The 15195-nt window shown below is 37.7% G+C and overlaps 1 protein-coding gene across 1 annotated transcript; it reads right to left on the bottom strand.

The window, feature by feature from the left end:
- Positions 1-4700: 4700 nt before the first annotated feature.
- On the bottom strand, positions 4701-8133 carry LOC121752980 (RNA polymerase sigma factor sigE, chloroplastic/mitochondrial-like). Its single transcript, XM_042148101.1, has 6 exons — positions 7985-8133; positions 6848-7588; positions 6562-6708; positions 5883-6119; positions 5541-5804; positions 4701-5009 (listed from the first exon to the last, which is right to left on the bottom strand). The coding sequence occupies exons 2-6, from the start codon at positions 7535-7537 to the stop codon at positions 4809-4811; spliced, it is 1539 nt and encodes a 512-aa protein (XP_042004035.1). The 5' UTR covers positions 7538-7588; positions 7985-8133; the 3' UTR covers positions 4701-4808.
- Positions 8134-15195: the final 7062 nt, after the last annotated feature.

Here is a 15195-nt window from a genome sequence, read left to right on the forward strand (position 1 = left end):
CAGAAGCAAAATGAGGAGAAGCGAAGCTGTCATTACTGCAAGAAACCTGGGCATCTCAAAAGGGATTGCTACTCGTGGAAAAGGAAGCAAAACGAAGAGAAGGCTACCCAAAATCAGGCTGATCTTGCAGAAGACACAGATCCACCCCAGATCATGAATGTGGTGAGTGGTGGGATAGAGAGTTCTTGGATAATGGACTCCGGGTGCAGCTTCCATATTTGTTCCAACAAAGCTTGGTTTGAAAACCTTTCTGAGGCAACCGGGTCAGTAATGTTGGGGAATGATCAGATGTGCTACATCAAAGGCATTGGAGATATCAGATTGAGAGCTCATGATGGATCAACAAAACTGCTTACTCAAGTCAGGTACATTCCTGAGATTAAGAGGAATTTGATTTCACTTGGCATGCTTGAATCTAGAGGTTTCAGGTTTTCTTCTGAGAAAGGCTATATGAATGTCTCACTTAATGGAAAAATCTTGCTGATTGCTGAGAGAAGAAACAGTTTATACTATCTAGTAGCAGAAACTGTTGTTGCTTCAGTGAATCTTGCAGAGGACTCTGATATAGGTCTGTGGCACAAGAGGCTCGGCCATCTTGGAGAAAGTGGGATGAGAGTACTGATCAAGAAAGGGGTCATTCCGGCTGGAAGTGATCAGAGGTTCAAGGAATGTGAACACTGTGCTCTGGGGAAGAGCAAGAAGCTACCATACAAGGCTGGTAAACACACCTCAAAATTACCTCTTGACTATGCGCATTGTGATTTATGGGGTCCAGCTCAGCCTGCTTCTATGGGCGGAGGCAGGTATTTCATGTCGATAATAGATGACTATAGCAGAAAGGTCTGGATATACATCCTAAAGCAGAAGTCACAAGCATTTGAAAAATTCAGAGAATGGTGCACAGAGATGAAGTTGAAGAAATCCACCACTCTCAAGTGCTTGAGGACTGATAACGGGCTGGAGTTCTTATCTGAAGATTTTGAGTCTTTCTGCAAAACAAATGGGATACAAAGGCATAGGACAGTCCCGGCTAATCCGCAACAAAACGGAGTTGCTGAAAGAATGAACCGAACACTCCTCGATAGAGTCAGATGCATGCTTTTATCATCAGGCTTGCCAAAGATGTTCTGGGGGGAGGCAGTGTGTACTGCTGCGGTGCTAATTAACAGCTCTCCATCATCAGCTATAGGAAATGAAATCCCAGATGTCAGATGGTATGGTGGAGATAGAGAGTACAACCAGTTCAAGGTGTTCGGTTGTAGAGCATATGCCCACTGCAAGCAGGGAAAGCTTGATGCAAGGGCTCAGAAATGTGTGATGGTTGGGTACCAACATGGAGTAAAAGGGTACAGGTTGTGGTGCACTGAAGAGGGGAACAAGAAGATAATTGTGAGCCGAGATGTGGTCTTCCATGAGCATCATATGCCATTCTTGAAGACTGAGGATCAGATGGGTGAAAGAGTATCTATTGATCAAGAAGTTCAGCATGGCCAGCCACCACCTAGTGATCCAGATGATCAGAATGGAGGTGGAGCTTCAAGTTCCCATGAAGCTTCAAGTCCACAGCAACCCCAGCAACGAGATCAGATTGATGATGATCAGAGATCACATATTATAGCCAGGGACAGAAACAGAAGAGAGATCAGAAAGCCAGCTAGGTTCAGTGATTATGAGATGAGTTTTTTTGCTCTCTGTGTTGCTGAGGTATTGGAGTGCTTAGAGCCATCCACCTATGCTGAAGCTATGTCGAGTAAGGAAAAGGAGAAATGGCTTGCAGCTATGAGAGAAGAGATCCAGTCACTACTCAAAAACCACACTTGGATTTTGGTGAAGAATCCAGGGACCCAAAAGCTTATTAGCTGCAAATGGATCTTCAAGATGAAGATTGAAGTTGGTGAAGTTGAGAGTGTCAGATTTAAGGCACGGCTTGTTGCTAGAGGATTCACTCAAGAAGAGGGGATTGATTATAATGATGTGTTCTCTCCGGTTGTAAAACACAGTTCCATCAGGATATTGCTTGCTCTTGTTGCAAAGTATGATTGGGAGTTACACCAACTCGATGTCAAGACAGCCTTCTTGCATGGTGAACTTGAAGAAACAATATATATGCATCAACCCGAGGGGTTCATGGAGGCTGGGAATGAAGACAAAGTGTGTTTGCTCAAGAGAAGTTTGTATGGATTGAAGCAAAGTAGTAGGCAGTGGTATCTCAAGTTTGATGAGCATATGATGAGTATTGGTTTCAGAAAATCACAGTATGATAGCTGTGTTTACATCAGAGAAAGGAATGGTGTACCAATTGCTTTCCTACTTTTGTATGTTGATGATATGCTTGTGGCAGGAGCAGATCTGGGAGTGATTGAGAGAATCAAGGCTGAACTGGAATCCAAGTTTGAAATGAAGGATCTTGGAAATGCAAGGAGAATCCTTGGCATGGATATACTGAGGGATAGGCCAAAGAGAGAGCTCAGGTTGTTGCAGAGGAAATACATCCAGAGAGTTTTGAAGAAATTTCAGGCTGATGACTTCAAACCTGTCTCTACACCATTGGCTGCTCACTTTAAGTTGAGCATGGATCAGAAACCAAAGAATGACTCAGAGAGGAGAGAGCTGAGCAAGATACCTTATGCAAACATCATAGGAAGCATAATGTATTCAATGCTGTGCACAAGACCAGATTTGGCTCAGGCTATAAGTGTTACTAGCCGATTTATGTCAGACCATGGGAGAGAGCATTGGATAGCATTGAAGTGGTTGCTCAGATACTTGAAGGGTGCTTCAGATTATGGTCTGTTGTACAGAGCAGATTGTAAGGATCAAGGTGGAGCACTGGTGGGGTTTTGCGATTCTGATTATGCATCAAATAGAGATAATAGGAGATCTCAAACTGGATATGTGTTCACCCTAAATGGCACTGCTATAAGCTGGAAATCTGGATTACAACATGTGGTTGCTTTATCTACTACGGAAGCTGAGTACATGGCAATGACAGAGGCTGTGAAAGAAGCAATATGGCTGAAGGGAATCCTAGAAGATTTTGGGGAGAAGCAAGATACAGTGGAGATAAACTGTGACAGCAGCAGCGCCTTATGCCTTGCCAAACACCAAGTGTTTCACGAAAGAAGTAAGCACATAGATGTGCGGATGCACTTCATAAGGGATGAAATACAGAGAGGCGAAGTCAAGATGGTGAAAATATCTACTGAGCATAATGCGGCTGATATGTTGACAAAGCCGTTGCCAGCCATGAAGTTTAAATACTGCTTGGGGCTGGTGGGACTTGTGGAGTGATGAGTTTGAGGTTTTGTCAGAGGATTATGATTCATTGTTGATTCTGAGATTAAGGTGGAGTTTGTTGGAGTATAATCTCACAATCACCGTTGGATGCAGCAAGCTAAAAATCAATGTCATTCTCAACAGCTGTAGATTTGTTAGAGGTTGAGCTCGTTCAAGATATTATTGAGCTCGGCATATTATTGAGCACGGCGTTTTATTGAGCTCGGTGAGCTCGGTGTTCTATTGAGCTCGGTGAGCTCGGTGTTTTATTGAGCTCGGTGAGCTCGGTGTTTTATTGAGCTCGGCGGTTTATTGAGCTCAGCATTTCATTGAGCTTCGGCATCATACAGCACTTCGGCATCATACAGCACTTCGGCATCATGCAGCACTTCGGCATCATGCAGCACTTCGGCATGTTGATGCAAACCAAGAAACGGGAAGTGGCCGTTGGAACAGTTATAACTGATTTGATAACTAACATCTCAAGAGAGCCGTTGGAGGATGAAGGGACTGATAAAAAGCAGACGAAGGCTGCATCTGAAATAGTTAATCAGCTACTTCGGTATTCAAGAAAAGAGTCTCCAAACTATCACTTGATTAGTTCTTGGTTTAGAATTAGATTAGAGGTGTTGAGTTCTTGGAGAGAGTTCTTGAGTGATTGTAAATCTCTGCATATTTCTCAATATACTGAATCATATTGCCTTTGGCCGTGGACGTAGATCTTACGATCGAACCACGTAAAACTCTAGTGTTCTTTCTTTTTCGCATGGTTGTCATCATCGAACTTTTGCATACTTTCACAACAAACACATTATTAAAAAGTTAGATACGTTTTATTTAGTGGACTTTGCGACCAATTCTGAACCACATCCTATTTACTATGCACGTCTTATGTTGCCAATTTTATACAATATTTAACTTAGGTTGGTAATCCAAGTGTAGTATCCATTCGATTTTATTCCCTAATCCATGGATTATTAAATAGTAAAAAAAATACACTTTCTATTTGGTGTTTTGCTGCGTATTATTTTTTCTAATTATATTTGCCACTGATGCTAAGTGGAGTTTGCTATTTGTCGGAACCTTAAATACTCCCAAATTTAGCCAAAGCTTCCCACGTCAGATTTGTCAAAGTATTGCATCCACTAAGAAAACCAATGATTACAGTGAAGTTACAGTGAACTAACTTCAAGACAAGTGTTAGGGTAAGAGAAACCCTCAAAAATTTAGGTGACAAGATCTAGAATTAAATACATGTAAATCATATGCAAAAGAGTCAATTATATATGGATTCCAGCATTTATTGGAAAATTTATGCTGTCACTAGGTATATATGCCTTCTTCATGGCCCCAACTATCTATATAAAGCTTTAAACAAGAAAATTACAACAGCACTGCAAAACGTTGACATATTAGCAGACCAGTGCTCGCAAGAAATAATGACTATACATTAATTTTATGCAATTTCAAAGTATAATACATGTGATTTGGTATATAGAGAAGCATTCACACATTATACAAGGTGAGCTGGTTCATTTGTAAATGTAGTGGCGGAGGTAATCGACTCGAGCTGGATGCTTGAGCTTCATCAGAGCCTTCACTTCATGCTTCCGAACCATCTCTCTTGAAATGTTCAAATTCCCAGCAATTTCTCCAAGTGTTCTATCTCTTTTCCCATCGAGCCCGTATCTCTGCCTCATTACCAAGCTCTCCTTCGGTTTCAGAGAATCAAGCTGTCGAAAACCAGAATGAGGCTCATTTCTTGATCAAGGTGAAGTTAAAAACTGACAGATGCTGCAGTAAATGATTAATGCACATTGATGGTGGGGATTTATATATGTGATGTTGCTACTGGATATATTAAGCAAAATTTATGACCGGTATAAATTCTGCAAATATCACGTCAACACGGAGCGTACCAGTATATATGATTTATTGTTGACATACCAAGTCGAAAGCAGGCATAGGTTTTTACAATGAGCAAGTTGGACAGAATAATTTATGTGAGAATATAAATTTTGAATAAGAATTTTAGGACAAGTTGAGAGAACCAGCATCCTCGTTAACAAAGGTAATACTCCATGTTCTATGCATCCTATTCTGATAAAAAAAACTTTCCTTGACATAAAGTGACAGAGATATGAAAAACAGAAAGTAGTAGTACTAATTAGAAATCTAAGACAACTACTACATCAATTAAAAGTAGCCCTCTTGTGAAGTCAGAGTAATTCTATGTTGGTTGAGTATTCAGGTTAAAAAGTTACCACATCATCAAGAGCAAGTCTGAGAAGTGCTGGTTGTCTTCTGCTATCTCCTTCAACACCATCAACATCAGTAATGGCATTGATGAACTCCTCATTGGTTACTTCATGACGTGCATGGAGAGAAGCAATAGGCTTTGATGCCCTCATCACTTCATAGTATCTTTCAGGGGAGATTCCAACACGTTTTGTAATCTCTTCAACAGTTGGCATCCTCTGAAGCTCAAATTGCAGCTCCTGCTTGGCCCTCTGGATTTCTACCCTGACCTAAACCAGAAAACAACTCAGTTTATGATGTGTTCCACAGAAGCATTTTTAAAGAGTAGTACATGTAGAAAGACTTACCGAGTCAAGGCCAAAGGAGACCTTTGTGAAACTTGACAGTGTTAATGAGCGAACAATGGCATGCCTGATCCAGAAGAGGCCATATGTTGAGAGTCGGAACTTCCTTTTTGGTTCAAAGCGATCAATACCAGTCATAAGACCCTTCACTCCAGCTTGACAGAGATCTTGGAATCTTGGGCCATTAGCAAAGTCTTGAAAATACTTATTCATGACAAATAGAACAAGCCGCAGGTTGTGCTGCAACCAATATATCCACGGTTGCTTCAGATATGTTTCAATGGTTATCATGCAACTTTTGAATTTAAACTCATTGGACCTAGAGAGCATTAGAAAGTTGTCTTGTCAAACACACTTGATGCTTCCTCAAAGCTAATTTGAGAATCTACATATGCCTATGGCCGACCAAAAAGTGAACTAATACAACTTCTCCAATCTATTAAAGCCTAAAACCTTAGTTTATGTAAGTTGTCTTATCATGTCCAGTGTTCCTAATGCTATAGTTACACAACATTTAACGCGTAAGTTGATCATAGTTTTAACATACTGAATCTACTCTAACATCTACAGGTTGGAAACCTACCACAAACAAATAGAGACTGCAACCTCAATATAAACTCCAGGCTGAAAACTAACTGCAATGGGAGCTAGCATATTTACAGTCAATTAAAAACTAAATTACCTTGATCAACTTATTTCTGGCAGCTCGACCAACTTCTAACTGTTTCCGCAGATGAAATACATCCATATTTATCTTCTTTGCTACTTCATCATCAGTTAGCTCTCTTCCTACATCACTTTTTAAGGTTTCCTTAACTTTGAGGATTTCCTGAAAGACAGAAATTCAAACTTAGAAATCCAAATCCATAGCGATGGATATACACAAATCAGGTTTTGCTTTATTTGTTTTTTTGCATATACTCTATGTATAAATTTGCACTCTTTCCATTGAAGGCTAACATTCTTACCTTCATAGGTTGCATCAGTTTGAAAAGCCAGGCGTGCTCAGACGAAGGAAGAACAGGCGGAATCTTCATTTTCTTCCAATCTAAACTGACTAAATCCGTCGAAGAAGTATACTCCCTAACAAGCCTATCAATCTTCTCATCTTCATCATTCTTTCTATGTTTCTTATTTTGGGCTAATGCAACAAATTCATTTTCTTTCTTCATTCTAATAGAAATTCTCTTCTCGAGATTCAATCTTTTCCCCTTTTTCTGGCTTCTCACCACACTCACCTCCCCTTCCTTCTCTGCCTCCTCAGTTTCCACACTCTTCCTCCTAAGAGGCCGCCGTCTCTTCCCCCTTCCTATTTTGACCTCCTCATCTGATACATCTGTACCAGGACTTCGCTTGTATAATTTTTCAAGTATAGCACCTGCTTCGCCGTAATCCAACTCCAATATACTTGGAGAGGCGACTGCTTTTACTCGTTCAGGACGCTTCTTCACCTTCCTTGATATCTTCCTAGTATCTTTATTCGTCTCCAATGGTAAAGCTAGAGATTCTCGTTTAGCAACCAATGATACATGTTTACTTTCATTGGATTTGAAAGACAACACTACTAGCCTCTTCAATGAGGATGCACGAGTCAAATTTCTCGCTTTCAATCCCAATGGAATTCGTCCTGAAGAACTAGAAACAGTCATGACTCCCATGCCAAAGCTGTGTGATCCAATAGAAACAGGAATGCCCTCAACTCTCAAATCCTGCTATACCCAAAACAACAATGCATCAATCACAGTTTTCAGCTAATAAACACTTTTAAATACATAAAACTGCTAAAAAAAGTTGATAGAGATCATATGCTCCAATTGTCACCACTAATTAAATTCGCCATCGAATAGCATGAACTGCATACAATAATTTTCCCTCTGCAACTGCTGTTAGCAATAATGCCATATTAACTCAATCAAAATTAAAACTGCAAACTAAACCTCGCAATAAAACCACCTATACACCATAGCAAATCGCTAAATGATAATGATTGCACATAAAAACCCCAATCAAATTGAATGCTAAGTACATACCGTACACATTAAAAAAACAAACAATAAACTCGAATTATATGGAAAAATTGCAAAATGTTAATGCGTAAACAGTACCTGAGCAAGTGATTAAAGAATTCGATGATGCTGAGTTAATTGCGAACACAATTATTTGGCAAAAATGGTAGGAAGATGTAGAATCTAAAATGCAGTGAAGCAGGAATTTGGATTCACCGAATTTTAAAAGTAAATAGTCGTCGAATTTTGGCGTCCACAAGCTTTTCTGCTATAAATATCTACGGCTGCGAACGCAGAGACGAATCATCGACGGCCGATCTTTTATCCATGTTGACTAAAGAAAATGTTTGTGTGACGTGGCCGATGCCGCAGGGATACAATTGAATTAATGACGTGGCAAAAATAATAAATGTTTGTGGATATTTGTAGAGCACGTGGCAAGTTTAAGAACTCCAACGTTGCTTCATTACATCTAGGGATGTCAATCGGGCCGGTCCATCGGGTTTCGGGCCAACCCGCTCGGGTTGCGGGTCAATCGGGTGCGGGCTAATCGGGTTGTGATTTCTTTCGGGTTATAAAAGTTCAACCCTAACCCTAAAAGCTCGGGTTTCGGGCTAGCCCAACGGGTTAATCGGGTTTTTTTTTTTTTTAAAAATTAACTTCATATATTTATTTCATATATATGAAGGAGGAAATTACAAATCAAATCAACTCCTATAACAAGGAGGAAAGACAAATTACGCCACCCAGGGTTCGAACTCGAGACCTCCAGGATAGACGCGGTATCCAGCACCCTTTACCGCTAGGCCAAGGGGCTTGGATGAACGGGTAATCGGGTTGCCACCGATAAAATTAACATGCGATCAATCCAATAAATAATGATGAAAAATAGTTATATTTATTAAATGTAAAATATTTAATTATGAGATATTTGAGATAAACATGATGAAATACTAATATTTGAGATATTTTGTGAAATTTTAATGCATGTTTTAGTAATTTAAATATTCTTTTAGTGAATTTGAAGTTTTAAATTTATTTATCAATTTTTATATTAATAAAAAATTCAATATATAATATTTATATTTAATATAAAATTGAAAGTTATTTTTTTAGTTATATATATATTATAAATTAATCAATGAAGTGTCGAATTATAAGTAAAAATATTGAATGATAGAAATTTTATCGGGTTTTCGGGCCAGCCCATCGGGTTTTCGGGTCTGGCCCTAACGGGTTGCGGGTTAATCGGGTACGGGCTAATCGGGTTTTGATTTTATCGGGCTAGAAATTTCCGGCCCTAACCTTATAAATTTGGCGGGCTAATCGGGCCAGCCCACGAGTTGCGGGCTACACTGACATCCCTAATTACATCCATTTAATGAGTAGTTCTTCTGTCTCCCGAAACATTTTTATTTTACTTTGGTTTTTTTAAGTAGCATTAGGATTTGCATGATTTCTATTGGATACGAAGCTTCAAACAAAAAGGTTATTGTTGTCCATTTTAGTTCATTCATTAAAATCAGTTTTATCTATTTCTATTTTTTTCACTTTTTCTACTGTGTTGGATCCTAGTATTTTATTTCACTCATCTACGTTTTCTATCTTTCACTTTTTTTATGTTAACAATTTTAAATTAAAATTCTTATCATACATGATGAAGACAATTTTCCACAGATGCTGGTATCACAATTAAAAAAGAAGTAGTATGTTCTTCTCGCTTTGTGGCTCTTATTTATGTCACGTCACAATCACCAATGTTGTTTAAATTGAGGAAATCTCTTTATAATAGGAAAATGTTTGTTCGTGTTCCAATTGATGAAAAGAATTGAACAATTGGAGCTAATAATATTTTTAAGAGTTGAACTAATATGTTTTGAAAACCAGTTATAGATATTTCTGCTATGATCTTGTCATCTTGTGTATATTACTTGAGGATTAAAATTAACTAAATTAAACCTTCCTGGTAAATTTTTTTATTATTGGGTCAATTAATTCATTGATAAAATTTTACTTAATGTGACTATATAATATAGTTATACCTGATTTCCATGTTAAATAAGAGAATAGAATATAATTTAAAAGGGTATTACTATAAATCTAATAGCTATATAACACTTTTAATTCGACTCTCCTAACTAACGAGTACTAGACATATAGTAGTATTTCACAATATTATACCGTGGAAATTATCAAGTGAACTATTTCTTCGCTTAATCCAAATATAATGATTTTATGTATTTATGCATTGAATAACTCCACGAAGGAAACAGATATAACACAAAAATTTGCCATATTAATTATCATCCCATAAAAAATTAAAAGTGAAGCACAATTTTAGTACTACTTCTAAATTAATTCAGGCTAGATAGACCTATATCCTACATTCAAGTTTGTGGACGTAGTTAGGCACTCTCCCAATTCCTTTTCGATTGGTTTATTATTACTTATAAGTTATAACTTTGTCCACCTATAAATTTGCTTTATCAAATACTCCCTCCGTTTTTTAAAAATAGAAACATTTGAAACGGCAAATTTTTTAATACACAATTTGGTAAAGTAAGAGAGATGGAGAGAAAAATTAGTAAAGTAAGAGACAGAGAGCGAAAAATTGGTTAAGTAAAAGAGAGGGAGAGAGAAAAAAAAATTAATGTTAGTGGATTATAGGGTCCACTAATGTGGAATAAGTGGTAAATAAATTGATGTATATGGATGTAAAGATTTCCTAAAATAGAAAGTTTGAAAGTTGCTATTTTTAAAAAACGGATTAAAATGGAAAGAGTCGCTATTTTTAAAATTCGGATGGAATAATACTAATACTCCGTTACAAGATCTAATTTCACGATTTAAAATAATTTTCGCGATTGGAGTATGAAAACATTAACTACAATTGATATTTTTGTGTCTACTAATGAAAAACAAGTCTAATTGCCGTTACAAGATTTAAACTAATTTCGCGAGATTGCCACTTTTGTAATATTGTACACATCAACCTCTGCTCTATATTAGTAGAGTCATTTTGTCATTTTTTATAGTAGTGGAGTCATTTATATTTTTAGTAAAAGTAACACATTTCTTCTCACTTACTTTTCTCTTTCTCTATTTTTTCCTCTCTCATACTTTATTATCTTTTTATTTAATACATTACATGTCTTTTTCTTAATCTTCGTGTCGAAAAGAAATGCCTCAACTACTATGGAACGAATGGAGTATTGATTATTCTAATCATGTAATTTAAACATATAAAATTTAAAATTTTGCAAACTTCGTGTAAAGGCACATAGACATTATTTCTGTATATTCTCAATGTTGCCGTTGTTCTCCCTCTTCTAGCATTCGCCAACATTACTAGTTGTTGTTTCCTGGAAAGATAAAAGAGAGATTGCGGAGAAAATTGGCGACATAGAATTTGGTGTCTATGTGAATCCGAAATCAGTAATTTTTTTATTTTCTATTTTCTTTTGTTTTTAATCAATTCAAAAATTGACAAAACGTAATTATTTTAGTAAGGGTTTAAAGTTCTTTTGATACCAAAAGGCTAATTAATTAATATTTCAATCTTCATTAATAATTTGTTTCTCTTCATATTTAAATTTAGCTAGAAAATGAGTAAATTATTATTGTATAATCTATATCACATCCATACATACTGATGTGCCTATTTTTTAAAAATTTAATATGACCAATCTTATGCAATAACTCTGAATACTAGTAGGAGTATAATTTATAGTGCAAATGCATGCATCTCAAATCCAACGAAGTAAAAAAAAAAATAAATAAATTAGTAGTGTGCAATAAAATGGGAAGATCAAAGATGGCGTGAGGTGAGGGGGTCCGCGACGCGTAACGAGGTTTGAAGATTCCTTCTTCTTTCTATTGAAATATATAGAATCGTATCTTTGAATTTGATTTCTGACTTCACAGCTTTTATTTATGTTAATTACACGTTGCGGTCAACGTTATTTCTTCGGCAAAATAAAGTGAAATTATCACTACCATTTAAGACCAGACCAGACCCACTATTAATTACTTGAAAGATATTAGTACCAGATTTTTCATGCATACAATCATTCATTTAATTCAACATGTTTACAAAATATCAGTGCATAGTTTGGTTGTACGAGTATATTTTTGGTGAGCTTTGTATTTTTGTACATCCAACAAATGAGGAAAAGTAGTTTTAATTATGCGGTCAAAACGTTAGAAAAATATTAATGACCATCAATCATCATAATTCATAACTAATGCCAACGGAATGCACTACATAAGTATACAATTGGTCTATCACGTGCCTCAAGTTTTAATACTGTATATCTAAACGTAAGAAAAAATCTTCATATTATGAAAATTCTTAACTTTCATGAAATTATGATTTTTCATATTAGTTGTAAATTCTTCCTCTAAATTACTCAATTATTGATTTATTTTGATTCTTTTAAATAGTCAATTTCTTAATTGATCTGATTTTGCAACCAAACTATCGATTTATTATGATGTTGCTACCAATCAAGATTTCAGCACTAAATGTAGTAATATACTTTGTTGACTTACTTACGTGGTATTATCGGACGTCAATCAAAACGACATCACATTGTAAGCAAGTAAACAATTTTACATTACACTAAATTAATTAATTAATTTTTTTTGTTATGGTTTATATTAAGAAAGAACGAAATGAAAGGGAGAAAACAAGAAACCAAAAATAAGAAATGAGATGGAAAGTAGTACAACACATGGAATTCTTTTGTTTAGTATAATATGACATTGTTTCGCTGCCTACAATGTGACGTCGACTCATAGTTTCGGTTGACGTCCGATAATGTGACGCAAGTAACTCGCCAAGTCATGTCAGCGTCGAAACCTTAATTGGTTGCAAAATCAGAATAAAATCAATAATTCAGTATTCCCCATAGATTGTAAAACTGATATTGCAATCAAAATTTGAGTCTGGACTTTAGTCATTTATCTAGAAACATGTCAATCCCCATCAATTGTCTCGTCAATTTCCATAACTTGCATGCAAGTGCCGGCAAGCTACATTTGTAATTGTACGTGCTTATAGAGACTGAGAAAATTCAGCCAAAAAAGTTTAAATATTTTTAAACATATACAAAAAAAAATCGTTCGAATTCACTGTGGGTCAGTAGCAAAATTACTTCTTATCGATGGTAATCGAGAGAATCGGAATGGCTATGCATATTGAAAGTGCAGAATCTGGAGTGAAGAGTTTGTATTATTTCTTGTGTCTGAATTACATCGATTTCTCTCCCTTTAGTAGGGAAGAGTACACTGTATTTTAGGAAAAGAATCAGCCTATTCTAAGGCAATGTACTACAAATTAAATTCATATCAATTACAAATCTTCCTCCTTCAATTATGCCTTTGCTTTGGTAATTCCTCAAGTTTGGTATGTTTAACTGTTTGACACTCCCCCTCAAGTTGAGCAATGGTATCCCCAATGCTTAACTTGTCCAAGACTTCCTTGAAGACCTTCGGATGGACTGCTTTGGTTAGTATATCTGCAAGTTGTTCTTCAGACCGGACAAATGGAAATTCAACAATACCTCCTTCCAGTTTTTCTTTGATAAAGTGCCGATCCACTTCTACATGCTTGGTTCTGTCGTGTTGTACTGGGTTTTCCGAGATGCTGATGGCAGCCTTGTTGTCGCAAAACAACTGACTCTTCCGAGTAGGTGGGAAACCAATCTCCGTGAGTAGCCTTCTTAGCCAAAGGATTTCCATGAGTCCACTTTTCATTCCTCGGAACTCTGCCTCGGCGCTAGATAGAGCTACCACCTTTTGTTTCTTGCTCCTCCACGTAACCAAATTTCCTCCGATGAAGGTAAAGTAACCTCCCGTAGATTTTCTGTCTACGGGATTGCTTGCCCAGTCGGCATCGGTGTACCCATCAATCTCCAAGTCTTCTCTCTTTGCTAGGAACACTCCGTATCCTATAGTGCCTTTCAAGTACCGCACGATCCTCAATGCTGCCTCCATATGAGTTGTTTGGGGTTGGTGCATGAACTGACTCACAATACCTACGGCGTATGCAATGTCAGGTCTCGTATGTGAAAGGTATATGAGTTTCCCGACAAGTCGTTGGTATCTTTCTCTGTCTGCGAGTTCTGCTCCTTCCTCGATCTTTAAACCATGGTTGGGAATCATTGGAGTGTTAGCCGGCTTGCACTCGAGGAGTCCGGTCTCTGTCAATAGGTCTAAGACGTACTTTTTCTGCCTTAGGAATATTCCGTGTTTGGATCTCAACACTTCTATTCCTAAGAAGTATTTCAATGCCCCTAGGTCTTTCATCTCAAATTCTTTGAATAGGTTATCCTTTAATCTCTGGATTTCCTCTACGTCATCTCCGGTGATAATCATATCATCAACGTATATAATCAGACACGTCACCTTGTTATCCCTCCTTTTTGTGAAGAGTGTGTGATCGGAGTGACTTTGGTGGAACCCGTGTTTGAGCATGGCTTGGCAGAATCTTCCGAACCAGATCCGAGGTGACTGCTTCAACCCGTACAAAGTTCTCCGTAGTCGGCATCCCTCTCCTTTGCTAAATTCCTCGGAAAAACCCGGTGGAACTTCCATGTACACTTCCTTGTTTTCTTCTAGTTCCCCATGAAGGAAGGCGTTAGTTACATCAAACTGGTGTAGCGTCCAGTCTTTGCAAGCTGCCACAGATAACAGTGCCCGCACAGTCTCCATCTTAGCTACTGGGGAGAATGTCTCTTCATAGTCCACTCCATATACCTGTGTGTATCCTTTTGCCACGAGTCTTGCTTTGTATCTCTCGATTGAACCATCTGCTCTTCTTTTTATTGTGAATATCCATCGGCATCCAACTGGTTTCTTTCCTGTTGGTAATGTGCATTTCTCCCAAGTGCCATTCTTCACAAGGGCATCTATCTCTTTTTTCATGGCTTCTCTCCAGTGCTTATGTTTATTTGCCTCCTCAAATGTCTGTGGGATATCTTCTTCTTCATATAACGCAGCTTCAAAGGCTCGAGCCATCTCTGATAGGTGGCCTTGCGCAATATTGGATACTGCGTATTTTGCCTTTCTCCCTTTCCAGTCTGGTGAGTAGCGTCTGGGAGGTATTCCTCTGGTTCTTCTTGGGGGCAGCTCGTATGGATCTCGTGTATCTCCACTAGTTCCACCGTCCTCATTGTTCCTATCAAGGTTAGTCTCAATATCTGAACTAATTACCTCGGGATTCGAAGGCGGGGTTGACGGCCGGGCAATGTCACTTTGTTCTTCGTCTTGTATTACAGGACTTGACGGCCCGGCGGTGTTGCTAGCTG

The sequence above is a fragment of the Salvia splendens genome, chromosome 10 (assembly GCF_004379255.2).
Source record: "Salvia splendens isolate huo1 chromosome 10, SspV2, whole genome shotgun sequence".
Taxonomy (NCBI): domain Eukaryota; kingdom Viridiplantae; phylum Streptophyta; class Magnoliopsida; order Lamiales; family Lamiaceae; genus Salvia; species Salvia splendens.